This window comes from Aquarana catesbeiana, linkage group LG05, assembly GCF_042186555.1.
Source record: "Aquarana catesbeiana isolate 2022-GZ linkage group LG05, ASM4218655v1, whole genome shotgun sequence".
Taxonomy (NCBI): domain Eukaryota; kingdom Metazoa; phylum Chordata; class Amphibia; order Anura; family Ranidae; genus Aquarana; species Aquarana catesbeiana.
The window spans coordinates 166730708-166748156 of record NC_133328.1 but is presented as its reverse complement, the minus strand read 5'-3'; the positions used below and the strand labels follow the sequence as shown (position 1 = coordinate 166748156).

The window sequence follows — 17449 nt, the reverse complement described above, 5'->3', positions numbered from 1 at the left end:
CACTGGCAAGAATCAGCGGAATCTTGCTGCTGGAATGACCAGGGCATGCGAATAACTGACAGCGGGTGCCGCCGATTGCATGTAGCCACACACAGGGCTGTTAGCTGCAGTTATGGATGGGATGTCAGAGTCTAGATGCAGTCAGCTGGAGAACATTTAGCAAACAGTAACACTTACCATTGTATGTTATTCTTGGCTTTGTTAAGCACATCACGAGATGCAAGTCCATTTCGTCAGTGGGAATAAACTTTGAACAGACTGGGCACTTAAATCCTGTATAAAAAAAAATAAATGAAAATTATTAGAAGGGAAACATGTTCAAAGTATAAAAAAACCCCACTACACACACAAAAAGACAGAGATAGAGATATACATATACATACGTACATATTCACACACACAGTATATTAATATACCGTATTTATCGGCATATAACACACACTTTTTCCCCCTTAAAATCAGGAAAATCGTGTTATACGCCGATCTCCACCAATTGTGAGCGGAGCGGAGCAAGCGCAGCTGACATACACATAGCCGAGTCTACTCAGCTCTGCTCACAGTCACGCCCAGTCCCACCATTGGACCTGTGTTATGTCCATCATAGGGGCGGGACTGCGAGAGGAGCCGAGAGAAGCCGAGTGCACCCGGCTTTATGTGTGTCGGCGCTCGCTCCACTCACAGTCAGCGGAGATCGACATCAATTTTAAATAATCAGCCTGCAATGAGGCTGTGTAATGCTGCAAAGACACTGGGCAATGCTGAAAAGACACTGGGCAATGCTGACACTGGGCAAGTTTGCAATGATGGACAAGGCTGCAGATGGACACTGATAAGGCTGCATTGATGGGCATTTAAATGTAAGTTTTTTTCCTTTAACCTTCCCTCCTAAAAGTTTATTTCCTTAAAATTCCCTCCTAAACTTGGGGTGCGTGTTATACGCCGATAAATACGGTATATAAAAAACAATTTTTATATATAATGCGCGTATATAATACACACACACTATGGGGGTTATTTACGAAAGGAAAATCCACTTTGCACTGCAAGTGCACTTGGAAGTAAAGTCATTGTAGATCCGAGGGGGACATGCAAGGAAAATAAAAAAACAGCATTTTAGTTTGCACATGATTGAATGATAAAATTATCAGAGCTTCCACTCATTTCAGATTTACCCCTTAGATTTAGAGCGACTGCACTTCCAAGTGCACTTGCAGTGCAAAGTGGATTTTCCTTTCATAAATAACCCCATATTTTATATAGAGGTCGACCGATATATCGGCCGATAGTTGGCATTTTTTTAAATTAATCAGCATCGGCCGATTGTGCTGATAAAAAAGGACGATTATAACTTCAGCGCGACTTGCAAATGACTTCTGTAATAGAAGTGAATGCAAGTTGCCTGAAGTCTTCTGTGAAGCAACTTCTCTCCTCTCTGGGCAGCCTGCCAAGTCTGATAAAAGGAATTAAAAAGATACAATGTTTCCACTTATCAATGAACTGAACTCTGTGCAGAGTGTGGAGGAGTTCTCAGTTTAACCATTTAAAGACTAAATCTTTTCTGACATTTGTTGCTTACAAGTAAAAATCCTGTATTTGCTGCTAGAAAATCACTTAGAACCCCCAAAAATTATATATATTTTTTTAGCAGAGACCCTAGGGAATAAAATAGTGGTTGCTGCAATATGTTATGTCACACGGTATTTGTGCAGCGGTCTTTCAAATGCAATTTTTTTGGGAAAAAATACACTACTGAATTAAAAAAAAAAAAAAAAAACAGTAGTAAAATTAGCCCATTTTTTTTCGTCCAAAAGTTTTGATTACCTGTTTAAATGAAAGAAATTTTCTGTATCACTTATTACTTAAGGCTGCTTCCACACTGGAGCAGGCAGGCGTTGACGGTAAAACGCTGCTAGTTTTAGCGGCGCTTTACCGTAATTTTAGCGGCGCTATTCGCTGCTAGCGGGGCACTTATAACCCAGCTAGCGCCCGAGGAAGGGGTTGAATGCGCCCATGAAGCGCCGCTGCTGAATGGCTTTGCAAGCGCTTCGGCAGCAGTGCGCATTCATTTCAATGGGCAGGAATGGTGGAGGAGAGGTATACACCGCTCCAAAGATGCTGCTTGCAGGACTTTTTTAACATCCTGCCATCGCATCGCCTCAGTGTGAAAGCACTCGGGCTTTCACACTGAAACTCCAGGGGAGCCGTTTTGCAGGCACTATTTTTAGCCCAAAAGCGTCTGAAAAACACCCCATTGTGAAAGGGGTCTAACTGTTAGATTTTAGGAGACGAAAGGGGAAAAAAAAAAAATAAAAAAAAGTAAAAAAAAAAATCGGCTAAACATATCAGCCCCCCCCCAAAAAAAAAATCGGCATCATATATCGGCCATCAGCCGCGATTTCTAAATATCGGCATCGGCCAGAGAAAAACCCATATCGGTCGACGACCTCATTATATAATATATATATATATATATATATATATATATATATATATATATATATATATATATATATATATATATATATATATATATATATATATATATATATATACATACATACATATACACACGCACACACACAAAACTGTAAAATTATTTAGCATGAAAAACCAATGAGAAATTAGAACTGAACACTCTGATCCAGTCATTGAGATATATTGGAAGCCAGGAATCTGGTCGGGCAATGCCAACCTAAATTCTTCATCATCTCTGTGAATGAACGGGGAATTCCTCTGCCTCCCTCAGGATGCGCCTGGCAGACATACAGGATGAAGGGTTGCCCAAAATCCAGCCAGACAGGAACTGAAAGTTCTCAGAATTATGTAGGTGTTCTATGCCAAGTTTTATGCAATATTAGAAACATAATAGGACTGAAAAGCTTTACAGCTATAGTGCTACTGTTATATTCGGATTAGGCAACTCAGTAGGGCATACAGAGCTGCATTTATTGAACAATGCTGTTAAAATATTGGCAGCCACATACAAACTAAGTCACACTGTGAATGTGTATAGAATTAGAGACTTAGGAAAAAATGTAAGTCAAGGACAGGACAAAGGCAAAATTAACCCCAGAAGAAGCAGGTTTATAGGAAAAATGAACTGTACAGCCTCATTAGATGTAATGATGATGGATGGATGGATGGATGGATGAATAGTGGTGAGTGGAGTATTCAAAACGTAAAGTTACTACTGTAACCTAGAACTATGGAAGTACCAGGTAAGAAATCGGTAGAGGTGACCTGTGCTGGAACAAGGTCATCCAGTGCAAAAGATGTCAAACTGAGACCCCCTGTTCATGATGTGCAAGCTTAGGGGATCCTACACCCAGCAGTCTCTCGCTTGTCAAAATCACTACTCCTGTCACTACTCCTGTCAGCCTTGTAACAAAAGGAGGTGCCCCCATCCCTACAGTAAACCACTGTGCCCAGAGCCGCTGCCCCTCCCACCCTCCCCTTGTCCCAGCCCTTGGTTTGTCTCTACAATCTGCAAAGTCTGAATACCAGAAGAACATAGTGCACGTTGTAATATTTTGTGATGGAAAAGATAAGCAGAATTTAATGCCTGGTTTGCATGTTTCTACCTGAACATGTTTTTGTAAATGCTCCCAATATTTTCAGTGCAGCCACAGATACAAGATACAATGTACATGGGTACCATGGCAACTAGCACCCCTGGACACCCACGTTTAAATGGAGCCTGAATTTTCCTTATATGATCCATAGGAGTTCACCAGAAGATTTATCACAAGGTGGAAATTGGAAAACATATGCAGGTTCTCATTAGGGGGAATTCAATAAATCACATAAAGCAGAACGAAACCCATCAATTTAATGGTTTCAAAAAATAGTTACATTTTTGGCATACTGAGATTGCCAACTGTCACATTTGCTTGTACTCTCAACCAAACTGTCACACCATCAAATGGCAGGAGTAAATGATCATATGTGCAGCCTCATGGCAGTTGCGGATCAAACAGAGGCTAAGATGGCTGCTTCCTTGGCTGATATGGATAGGAGGGTTTAGTTCTGCTTTAACAAACTATTCTGGTGGTATGACCGCTTTAAAACACTATAGAAGCACAAAAACAGTCACTTCCAGCGCTAATAGGTCTTCCAAGGTGAGGCGTAACAGATGTCAGATAAAATGATGATGTGAAAGGTATATATGGTATTCCAGAACTAGGTGGATGCTGCCTTCTTCAGATGGGGTAATCCGAAAGGAACTACAGGAAAAACAGACATGGAAGGCGCGCACAACTAGTGCATTACCAAAAGATAATTTAATAATAACAAACTTTTGTATAAACATGAGTACTCACAAAATGCAACCGACAAAAGGCCATAAACACAGTGCATGGACATGCACAGAACATGGGGTACAGCTAATGCATTTCGGGGGCACACCCCCTTCCTCAGAGCTAGCTAACTTCTGCCTTTAGAATCACTCACTTTCTTCTCCTGCCCAGGACTACATGTCCCATAGTCACAAGCTCTCAAGCACTTACTGACATGTATGAACGATGTACTGAGCTGTATGTGTGCAGCACTGTATTTTACTATACATTAAACAAATAATGCATTCTGTATGAAGGCCAACTAATCGGCTAACCAACTAATCGATTATGAAAATAATTGTCAACTATTTATATATTCGATTATAGTCAATTCCACCCCCCACCGTCAGTTAGTGTCAGACTGCCTGGTCATGGAGGAAGTAACATATTCTGGAGCTTAATTGGTTAAATACGAATGTCCTCTATAATGCATAAAGATAATGGTATTTTTGCCATGCTAGTGGAGCAAAAGTAAATAAATGAAGTGAAGTAATGTAGCCAGCTCTGTCTACAGACACTAATGCCTATGATATCACACCTCAATAGACCTTAGTAAAGTAATCAATAGAGATGTGTTTAAAAAAAAAAAAAAGGAAGAAGAAATGGTGCACACTTTTAGGACAGGCTTGCTATTAAGAAGTAACTCAGTGTTTTTATTTCCTTCTAAGCAGCGTTTATCAGATCAGCCAGTATTCCCAGATGGCGCCAATAGTCTCTCTTGGCTCTGCTGTGTGCTACTCCAATCAACCAATACAGTTTTTGACAATTCCTTTATTAAAAAAACAATATCCTGGTGTGGATCCATCATCAATCATTCTGGTCACAGCTCCCATGGTCAGAATACCCAAATAGTGACTGAAGCCATTTAGATGCAGTAACTGTTCAGCCAAGAGTTTTCCACCTGGCTCCTTTAATGTTCAGATTGAAATTTGCCAAGCCAGGTGGTGCCAAGCCACGGCTCAAATTTTAGTGGATTCAGCAGCAAGCAACCAAAACGTGAGTTGTGTATGACCGACATGAACAACTGTACTGTACATATTCATTTTAGTTTCACAGGCTTGTGGTTGAAGCCATACAATGCACATAGAGAACAATATTACCATGGTTCATCTTTCATTGAGATCTCATTGCAATGGATATAGAAAGGATTACATTAATGCTTGCATAACCTTACAGCTCTGACCTTCATGACATAATGAAATATATCATCCCGTCAAGACAGATAGAACTCAGCTACTGAGAAGAGTAGATGAGGGGCTGAGAACACCTTAAAAGTTACAGAATTTGTGCAAGTTACTCTGTGCTACCTCCAATGGTTTTTAATGGTTTTTGACAATGGATTTAATTTCTGCGAATGTATTCTATTCATTTAAATTTTAAAGCGGAGTTCCACTCAAAAGTGGAACTTCCACTTATTCACCTCCACCCCCTACATTGCCACATTAGGCACCTTTTGTTTGACATGGAACCGTTCTTCACTTCTGGAGATGGTGCAGTCTCTCGGAAGTTCGCCCCACCCCCCCCCCCCCCCGCTCCTTCCTCCGCCAGGCCAGTTAGAAAGCACAGTAGGGAACCACCACCATTCCGACATTTATATCTGTGTGTATATATATTAGATAGATCATAAATCTACATGTACACTTCAAACTGTATGATTGAATCTGTTCTTATATCGCTGTTTTACTAACCTGACAGCTTATTATTCTAAATAGGAAACTTTCATTTTGTTTGCAAATAATAAAGATTCTAACTGCCAGCAAGAATAAGTCCTTACATTTAAGAGCACCTGTCATTTCAGATCCATCATGGCAACAGCTGTTAGCGGGCATCCACTCACCTGCTGCTGCTATGAAACTTTGGCATTAGGATTGAAAATATGACTGAACATGTAAAAAAAAAAATGTCTTTTTTAACAGATTGTGATCATATGAAGCCATTTATTATCATAGGGATATGCAATTAGCGGACCTCCAGCTGTTGCAAAACTACAAGTCCCATCATGCCTCTGCCTCTGGGTGTCATGCTTGTGGCTGTCAGAGTCTTGCTATGCCTCATGGGACTTGTAGTTTTGCAACAGCTGGAGGTCCGCTAATTGCATATCCCTGAGTGGTTTGGTTTCTCTCTCTTTTTTTTTTTTTTTTGCGTAAAAATGTTATTAAAATGTTCACAATTATACAGATAAGAAAACAAAAATCTAATATTAAAATAAACAGTATAAAAAGGAAAAGAAATAAGACTTGAATTGGTCATATTCAATAGACAATAACCAACCATGTTACTGTTTAGTTTGTTTGTCTGAGCTCCTGGCAGACAGTCATAACCAAAGACCTTATGCATTGATACGTTATGATGACTCAACCTGAAATTTCTTAAGAAGGAGAATTGTAACCATGGTGGAAGCGTGGATGAGTAAGCATCTTTTAACCTAAAAGATACAACCTTGCTAATTTTGGCTTCTTTTTAAATAACAGAAATCACCCAAATGGCCTTGATCAAAAGTTTACATACCCTGGAACGTTTGGCCTTGGTACAGACACACAAGGTGACACATACACACATGTTAAAATGACAATTAAAACGTTCATTTGCCACATCAGTGGCTTTTTTAAATTACAATTAGTGTCTGTGTATAAATAGTCAATGAGTTTGTTAGTTCATGTGGATACACTGAGCAGGCTAGATACTGAGCCATGGGGAGCAGAAAATAACTGTCAAAAGACCTGCATAGCAAGGTAATGGAACTTTATAACGATGAAAAGGATATAAAGATGTCCAAAGCCTTGAATATGCTGGTCAGTACTGTTCAATCACTTTTTAAGAAGTGGAAAATTGGGGGATCTCTTAGTACCAAGCCAAAGTCAGATAGACCAAGAAAGATTGCAGCCACAACTTCCGGAAGAATTCTTCTGAATACAAAGACAAACCCACAGGTAATCTCTGGAGAAATAAAGGCTGCTATTGAAAAAGACAGCGTGGTTGTTTCAAGGCGCACAGTACGATGATAATTGAACAAAAATGAGCTGCATGGTAGAGTTGCCAGAAAGAAGCCTTTACTGTGCCAATGCCACAAAAAAGCCAATATGCCCGAGAACACCTTAACACGTGCCTCATCTTCTGGCACACTGGAATCTAGATTAAAGGCCACAGGTCTAGTGGCGTTTGTGTCAGCTGTTTTGGTGGCAGAATGGGGGACCAAATCAATATTAGGTGGGTGGTCACAAAGTGATGGCTGATCAGTGTATATGCCCCATGGAGGGCTAGAAAAGTTCACCCAAGTTCACCTAATTAGTCCTAATTATGTAGGAATCTATGAATTGTCTATCGGTGAATTTATTTTTACATTGTGCATTTTGATGGGTTTGCACATGACTTTGAAACAGCAATATCACATTATTATTTAGTAGGTACAATAATCATTGATGTCCAAGCTATATTTGTCAGTTTTAAAAGGAAACTTGTAAAACATGAAGCCTGCCATGGCAGATCTCGCATTTTGAAAACGCTACTTCCCATACTTGAACGCATAAACAAAAATACTTTTAATAGTTTGAAAAATCTTATCAGTAGGACATACAACAGTGCTTCTAGCACAACTAACCCTAACCTGTCCATAAAGCAGGCCATACACGGTCGAATTTCGAACAAATTTTCTTTTCAAAATCAGAAAGTTTGTTTTTTGTGATCCGAAGATGCCACCATTGATTTTCGAAATTCGGCCAACCAAGCCTTCAATTTCACCTCATGTTGCTACAGAAAAGAATTTGTGGGCAGGAATCTTCTTTTCTCTCCGTAAATGTTCTTTTCTTATTACATTTCTCGCACGATTCTCCCATCATTGATTAGAAAATCGTTGTTTTTTTAAAAAATTCGCAACATGTCAGATTCCTCAAATTTGATTGCCACACGAAAATCGGCCGTTGTTGCAGCCCACTAATGGTGCGAAATTTTTTCGAAAATTCTTTGATACAATGTTCGAAAGAAAATTCTTTCGAAATTCGAACCGTGTAGTGCCGGCATTAGGAAGGCCCTGTTATTCTGATTAAGTTAATATGCTTTTATGGAGTTTTCAGAGCAGAAGTTAATCATTTTCCTGACACAGAAGTCAGCAGTTTCTAGTCCAAAACCTACATTCTTTATTTGGCTGCAATTTGAGGAAATGTTGAGGAGGAAAAAAAAAAAAAAAAAAAAAAAAAAAAAAAAAAAAAAAAAAAAAGGACAGTGGTTTAAATGTTTACGGGAAAAAAAAATATATAGAAGGGAAGTAATTATAACAGTAATTGAGCTAAATATAGAGTCACAACCTGCATGATCACCTGATTCAAAACATAACTTCACAATGACATATCACCAATAATGGCATTACAAATCTAAAGAAAGTCCCGTCACACACACCTTCTCATACCATTGCAACAGTAGATAGCAGGTTTGTCACGTGCACTAATGCTTCCAAGCTTTGTAAGCTGACCGGTCTAGGGATATACAGTAGTAATGGGGTATATGGTGCAATAAGTGTTATGTATATAAATGTCTATGCATAGTTCATAGAGTCCAATTGGAGCGTTCAAGGTAACTTTCCGCTGATCTCAATGCACTAGATGCAGCACCACTAAAGAGATTGAAGTATCTCTAGGCAAACAGATAAGAACAGCAGTGTGCATTCTGCATGTAGTATATTAACAGATTTATTGTGGTGAAAAGACAAATAACTCACATTGTGACTGGTAAAATCAGGCTCATCACATAAGGGCTTCCAATGGACAGTCTCACAACAAAACAGGGAACCTCAGACCAGGAAAGGAGGGGGGGGGCTGATAAATTTGTCATGCTGTGTTGACTTTTTAAATGTAAACCAGGAAAATGACTTGATATGGCAGGGCTCAACAAACCCCGGGCGCCAGGACGCATTTGCGACTAGAATTAGCGACCTGGCACCTGGGGCGGCGCAGCTGGGGTATCCTGTCGCCTTGCGTGATCGCGTCGGGCCGCGACAGCCGGTAATTGAGGCTGCGGTTTTGCGGCCTTCTGCAGTTCTATGCCTCCTTCTGGAATCTGGCGCCCTCTTGTGGTGGCCGTTGGTATGACAAGACAACCAGCAATGCTAAGGCCTCATGCACACGGACGTTTTTACAGCTGCTTTTTTGAGCTTTTTTGCAGCTTAAAAAGGCCTGTCTATGTTAGTCTATGGCTTCATGCCCACCTAGGCGTTTTTGAGCTGCAAATGGCATAGGCGTTTTAAGCTGTAAAAAAAAACCCAGGACCAGTGGGTTCTGAGAGATGTTTTTCAGCTGTAAAAACGCTCTAACGCTGATAAACGCTCAAAAACGTCATTCACCAATGTTTTTTAATGTTTTTGATCCATTGAAAAAAAAAAAAAAAAAAAAAAACGCTAGAGAATGCTAAAAAACGCTAACGCGGAAAAACGCTCAAAAACGCTAAAAACCGCTATTGCAAAAACGTTGAAAAAAGCTGAAAAAAAGTTTTAAAAAATCACTGCAAAGATACTGGCGTTTTCAGAACGTTATTTTAACAGCCTGTGTGCATGAGGCCTTATGGCGCTTCCACTGCCTGTTTTCACTGCCCACCCATCTCCTTCCCAAAGTGGAGAAGAGAAGGAAGTGATTGCGGGCGTCATCTGGCGCCTTTTGCCTAATGGTGAGTGTGGGGTGGCTGGTTTAAATAGCTTCATATAGCCTTTTTTTTCCATAATAGCTTTTATTTTTATTTATTGTTTTTAAGTAAAAACTGTTTATTTTTTTCTTAATTAAAATTAATTTATTATTTGTCATCTCCCTGCTTGGCCACTTTCACACGGGCTGTCTGATCAGGTTCGTCTATCAGTTTTTCAGGCGGACCTGATCAGACCCTTAGCGGGGATATGGCGGTCTTGCGTAGGTAATGAATATATTCTGATGTGACACCAAGTGTTTATTTTCTGCCTTGCAGGGACACAAGTTAAATGCCTATATATAATGTTTGGTTCTAGTCGTCTTGCTGTGTAAAATTTAAGATTGGTTAATTTTTATATTGAAAATAAAGCTTTGTCGGTCGTTAAAAAAAAAAAAAAAAACTGGCTCTTAACTTTTAGCTGGCTCCTAGATTCCAAGCAAATTTGTCAAGCCCTGTGATATGGCTATTATCAGTGTTTCCATATTGTGCTTAAATATCAATTGTCTTAGTTTTTAATTGGATTTCTGTCATTTTTCAAGTTGTCAGTAAAAAAAAAAAAAAAAAAAAAAAGTGCTCCGCCAGTAAATTTTCCATGTTTTGTCAGTAACAAAAATGCTGTGGGAGGCTGGCAACACTGCCGGGTGACATCAAACTAAGTGCAGCATTAAAAAGGAGAAGTCCAGCCTGAGCTCGTTTGGCTGGGCTTCTCCTATGGGTCACAGAAGTGCAATTCGTTTTGCACTCCTGTGACCCATTTTCAGCAGAGTGCGGTCTGAAATCCGCTCTCCACTGACGTCACTGAAATCAGTCCAGGCATCACGTCATCACCACAACGAAGTCTGGATCCGCCAGGTGCCTGGACTAATGCCTGTCTCAGCCTCTCAGTGAGCAGCTTAAAGACTGAGATGGCCGCTCCCCCCCCCTCCACAATTCAGCACTCCAGTGAACGGGAGGGGGCAGAGCAAGAAAGCTGTCGATTGACAGGCAGCAGCTCTCTGCTCGGGGAGGAGTGAGAACCGAGCCATCGGCGGTGTTCGGTGGCTCGGTTCTCAGTGCAGAGGTGCCAGGGGGACAGATGCAGCATCGGTCGGATGCTGCATCCACCTAGGGAAGTATGATGGGGTTAAAAAAAAAAAAAAAAAAAACATACTTCTCTTTTAATAGTACTGAGAAATCCTAGTCAATTAGCAACTCACATGGGAAGAAGAGATGGCACTTTTTGTATGGAATCTGTGGGCAGCCGGCTCATGCACCTGAGATGGGGAGCCTCCTCCTACAACTTGCACCCAAGAAAGTCCAGACATCAGGCTGGATGACAGCTTAGATGAGGCAATCGAAATTGGCTTTGAAAGTGACTTCCTGATCTAACCTGATGTCCAGTCTTTCAAGGCTGCAAGATGTGAGAAGAGGCTCCCCATCCCAGATGCTTTAGCCGACTGCTCACAGATTACATACAAAAATCTTCTTCTCGTGTGAATTGCTAATTTATGATCATTTCTCAGTGCAATTAATGCTGCACTTAGTTTGGTGCCCCAGTGTGTTCTCTTGGTCCTGCTGGTGTATTAATCCACCCAGTATTCCTATCCAGGTCTGAGGTTCCCTGTTGTGAGACTGTCTATCGCAGTGATGGTGAACCTTGGCACCCCAGGTGTTATGGAACTACATTTCCCATGATGCTCATGCACTCTGCAGTGTAGTTGAGCATCATGTAAAATGTAGTTCCAAAACATCTGGGGTGCCAGGGTTCGTCATGACTGGTTTATCGGAAGCCTTTACTATGTGATGAACCTGATTTTAACTGTCACAATGGGGGTGATTTACAAAAGGCAAATCCACTTTGCACTACAAGTGCACTTGAAAGTGCAGTCGCTGTAGATCCGAGGGGGACATGCAAGGAAAATAAAAAACAGCATTTTAGCTTGCACATGATTGGATGATAAAATCAGCAGAGCTTCCACCCATTTCAGATCTTCCCCTCAGATTTACAGCGATTGCACTTCCAAGTGCACTTGTAGTGCAAAGTGGATTTGCCTTTCATAAATAACCCCCCAATGTGAGCTGCCATTTGTCTTTTCTCCACAATAAATCTGTTAATATTCTACACTCAGATTGCGCACTGCTAATCTTCTTATCGATGTCTAGGGGTAGTCTGGTTCAGATGGGTTTAGCCTGTAATTAACGTAGGCCCTACAGAAACCAGCTCCACAGAGAGTAAGTTTGAAAGCTATAATATGCTTTGAGTCTAGAATTTGTTATGGCTTCATCTAAATAGCTAGCTGTTATGGGGGACCATGGGAGGTACATAATTATTTTGTTAGTGCTACAAAGGCAATTGATATGACAGGTCCCATAAGTACAACTGCTAAAATACATCAAAATGATAATATCAGTAACAAGTAGGTGAAGAGCTGAAGCTGAACAAATGAAAGGTACAGCAGCCAGTCCCCAGAATCCTGATTTATACATTACAGCACCTTGGGATATTGTCTAACTCTATTAGAGGCTAGTCATGCAAGACTGCACTAATGACCAAGAGCTCTAAAGATTCAGACGGTCTGCGGGAATTAAATCCTAATCATTACTTGTCATGATGTATTTTGAAGATCAAATGTGCGAGTCAATGGAAAAAACGATAGCATGAGAAAAGACACGATGCCCAGGACTTTGAGAGGCTAAACAATGACTTATTTTGAATCACAAACATGTCAGTGACATAATGCAGCAATGCTGACAAGCGTTATCATAAAAGTAAAGCTCTAGTTTTGGATGCCATACGCACATTAGATTCTCCATTGGGTTTTTTTTTGTCTCCAAGTCCCAGTTGGGACATTGCTCATTATTTCCTGTTCTGTTTACACCGTGGATTTTACCAAGCGCTAAATTTTCCGTTTGCCATCTTAGAAGACTGAATTCTTTCCCAGTCTATACAACTTTAACTTTCCCACTTAAAGTGGGACTAAACCCAGGACCCTGCATTCACTATATCTGGTCTCCCAGAGAACACGAAAATGAAATAATGTTCTCAAAATTTAAACTGCTAAATATCTTTTCTTAACAGCAGTATATAACAGTCTTGTGACTTCTATCAGTGTCCGGCCGAGCACTGGTTAAAGCTTGTAGGAGGAGTTTTAAGTCTCCCCCGACTGTCCTATGAGGCTGAATTACCCCTAACCCTCTGTCTGGACAGTGCCTGCTGATCACATGCACTTTCCTAAGAAAAAAACTAAACAAAAAAACAAACAAAAAAAAATTTCTAACAATACACACCAGACTGAGCATGTGCAGAGTGCCTCCAAGGCTCTATGGTGTTTAACCCACTATAACAGCATCAGCTAGCTTTTCCCAGGCAAGAAATTGCAGCAAAAATGAGGTGTCAATGCACAGAAGAGCATGCCATGATGTGTGTTAAAACAAATTAAACTATGTATTTTCATAACAATGTGAGCTAAAGTGCATGCTAGAACAGGCATCAGTCTTCCTAAAGATGCCATATAAAGCGCTTCATTTATTGGTGTTTAAATAGGCTTGAAGTGGTATTAAAGGCTTTGCATAGAGTAGCCCCGATCCTCCTCTTTTCAGGTCCCCCCACCGGCAGTCCTGGCTCCTCCCCCTTGACCAGTGTCCCCATAGCAAGCCACTTGCTATGGGGGCACTGGTGCATGCTTGCTCCTGAGCCTTGCTCTATGCATCCATAAGACACAGAGCTGCGGCTCGGCCCTGCCCCCCGCTCTCTCCTCATTAGCTTACACTGCTGTCTCAGCCAATGAGGAGAGGGAGTCCTAGGACAGCAGAGTTTCTTATGCACATCGCTGGTTCCAGAGGGGGCTCAGGTGAGTATTGGGGGGGGGGGCATAGAATGCCTGAAGGTAAAAAACCTTCAGCTGTTACAACCATCTTAAGGGCCTGTTCACACCATATCCCATATGTGTTGGGCTGAGCAGGGCAAACTCACTCAGTGCAATCCCAATGCACAAATAAAGCAAATTACGAGTCCTAATAGTTCAGTTTACACCACTGCACTGGTCTGAGATGAATAAAAAAAAAGGCCAAGCTATAGCTTTTTTTTTTCCCAGCACAGCGTGTTTTAATGCAGTCAACCACATCTCAACCGACCACGGTGAATAAAAGTTGAAAAAAAAAAATGTCACTTTGTAATTTTTCAAAACAGTTGAAGAAAAACAAACAAAATGTAAAACAGATGCATCAGACTGCTCCCATCACAGCACACATCAGTGACCACAATAGAACACTCCTCTTGGTGTGAACAAGGCCTAAAGTCTTACTTCCTTGAGTCCTTCCAAATTTCACTGTCGGGAGGACCAATTGACGAGGCAATTTAGGAAACTTTTCTCAGTTGCCATGGTGTTCCTAAGATAATTGGCACTGGCCATATGTCCACCTTGAACAATTGTGCCCCTTCCTGCTAAAATTCGCAAAACTTCCCAGGTCAGCACTGTCAACCCTGTAAATTTATGGAAGATGCTGCTCAACAGTCCAGTAAAGTCTATAGCAGTGGTTCTCAACCTTAGGGAGATCAGGGCTCAGTAAAATCTTCCAAAACCTTCCATGCTCCAACATTGCCATGACTGACAGGTAGACTGCAATTGGCCTGTTGCAGACACCCATTCTAAACCATCCCTACTCTATCCATAGAAGACTGTGTGGGCTATAGATACACTTAACATCCATAAATCCATTAACATCCATAAAACCTGGCCGGGGGAAGGCTAGGGCCCAGTGATTGATAAGCACTGGTCTATTGGCAGCGATACATCGGATAGTGCTATTGTAAGTGTACCATAATTCTCAATCTGTCCAAGGAAAACATTGGTCAATAGGGACTAAATACATTCATTTTTCAAAGATTCTTTTCCACTGGCAAGTTTAATTGCCTGCTGTTTGCAGCTTGGAAATGGTTAAAACTGATAATGCCATTAGATTCCAATCTAATCCTTTAATATACTCATTTAAATGCATGTTACCAAGCAACTTTCAGCAACTTGTCTGGGATGTGTCTGTCAGTGAATTGCAGTGGACAAGCATATTCTGAGCATAGTGAAAATACACAGAAATGCAGTTTCATCACAATATAATGTAGCCAGATGGGCCGATTTCCTCTACAGGAATAAAAAAAAAACCCAACATGTACCCAAGCAGATAAATAATGCATGCAAATAAAAATCCATTTAAAGAAGAATCCTGCTATAAACAACATTTACTCCTAACTCCTAACCATACCCCCGACCTTCTGTGAAAGGAAAGTGGGACACTTTAGCACAGAATATTTGAGCAATCAATACATTCTTGTCACATCCCGATCACATGGGCCAAGTACAAGAATAATCATTTAAACCCCCATAGTCTTCAGTGCATTAATGTAAAATTCAAACATTATTTTCAATCATTTATTTTTTATAAACTGCAGCCTTTAGCTTATAAAATCAGGTAATCCTGCCTTGAAGATCATTGCTCATGCACTTTCGGATGGAGTGTTCCTGTCTGCCTCCGAATTGTTCTCCTTCATTCTCATCCCATCGATGTGCTTTTATTAGAGCCTGAGTTGATCTCGCATACTTTTGGCAACGTTCTTTGCAATTGGGTGGCTTTTTGTATTATTACATTATATATACGGTAACTCTATTTGTAGATAACCTTTGTACACTGGGCTGCCTTTATTAGGACCATAGGACCTCCAGTGTGATCCAAATAAGGGAACCTGAATATATCTTTACATACAGTATACCCTCAGGATTCTACATTATTTGGAGGTTATAATACAACTAATAATCTATTATTTTGGAAGTTTCCCTCCAGCCTATACATACTTGCAGCTTTTGCAATCAAGGTTGGTACTTCTATTAATGCTCTTGGTACCTATATTGATCACAAATATACCCTGCGGTATGGGGGTGTTTGTCTGCCATGGATGAGGTCTGTGGGTGCTCTGTTTGGTTGGTCGGCCCATGGGTTCGATCTTCTCCCTCTGGATAAATGGATGCCCCCTTTGTCCCTGTACAATAGTCATGTATCTGCAGTGTATAATTTGTGCTATGTTGTATTAATTTTTGTGTGTATTTTGTTATAGATGTTTTAAGGCTCATTCCTCCTGAAGAAGCGACAGAAGTCGCGAAACGTGTAGAGGGTTTCAATGGATTTTACTTCCCCATCTTTTGCATCCAGAAGATTCCGACTGTGCAACTGGATGCTTGTTAACACTATTTGGGAAATTTAATGCAGTTTGATAGGAGCCTTATTTTCTGCAATGTCATATGGTTGTTTTTAATGCAATTTATAAAATAATGATTTTGGAAGAAAATTATATATGTATCGATTTGTATAATTCCATGTCCTTTGGGTACAGAGATGGTCCATTTTGGGGGATTTCTTTTCCCTCACTTCTTGTGATCTTGACTATATAGATTTTTGGACGATGGTGCCTCCTATGGGTTACTTCTATTTTTATTGGCACTACAAATCTCTTTAGTAAATCCACCCCATTGTTTTGGATGGAGAAAGGAAGGATTAGAATTCTTTTCAGGTTTTTACTGGTATCCAGGGCTTCCTGTCCCTCTAAAATGTGGAAGGAGTTCTAGATTTCTTTGCCCTCCTGGAGAAAATATAAGGTAAACCTTTTCTCAGTATAAATATGCTACACTACAAGCAAACATGAAAAAGGAGGCACATAGAAGTACCTTTAAAGTGTTACTAAGTACACAACAGTAAAATCTGTCTGTATATGCACAATAGCATGCCTGTTATTCTCACTGTGGAACTTAAAGTGGTTGTACACCATGTACAACCACTTTTACCTACAGGTAAGCCTATATTAAGGCTTGATGAACTATTTTCATATTACTGGGTTTAGTAACACTTTAACTTTTAAGGATTTCCGGTATGCCCCCCTTTAAGCAATTCTTTATTGGTCAATCAATGTGATGGGTGGCCTCACTGAACAATAGCAACCCATGGGAGACATAATATGATGCGCCATAGTTTCACATGTCATATCAGCCTTTAAAACTGAAAATCTGCTTATATGGTCTCCTGGGGTACACTAAAATTTTGGTGCGTGCAGGCATATCTTGATGATGCTTTGTGTCTGGCAGCGATTTAGCATATTTAGAAAGGGCAAAAATATACTTTAAAGCATTTTTCACAGTAAAAAAAAAAAAAAAAAAAAAAAAAAAAAGGAAGAAGGAGTGGGTTCATAGTAGGGAAGAACGTCTGTCCCTGATGGTTTCCTTGTACACCAGCACATGAAAAATGTATACGGAGATTTTTTTTTTTTTTTATTTCCTTTTTGCTTTGTGATCAAAAGCTCTCTCTCTCATTTTCTATTCAATTAGATCAGTGAAAGATTGACAGTAGACAGGCAGTCTTGCCATTCTCTTTGAATAAAATATTCAATATGCAACAGAAAATTCTGTGGCAGGTGAATGCAGAGCTCA

At 40.4% G+C, this 17449-nt stretch overlaps 1 protein-coding gene across 1 annotated transcript in view; it reads right to left on the bottom strand.

Moving 5' to 3' along the window:
• Positions 1-17449, bottom strand: part of ZNRF2 (zinc and ring finger 2) — a 157749-nt gene that overhangs the window by 42620 nt on the left and 97680 nt on the right. The window contains exon 2 of the mRNA XM_073630324.1: positions 178-273. Within this exon, the coding sequence (XP_073486425.1) occupies positions 178-273 (96 nt within the window). The remainder of the gene's footprint in view (positions 1-177; positions 274-17449) is intronic.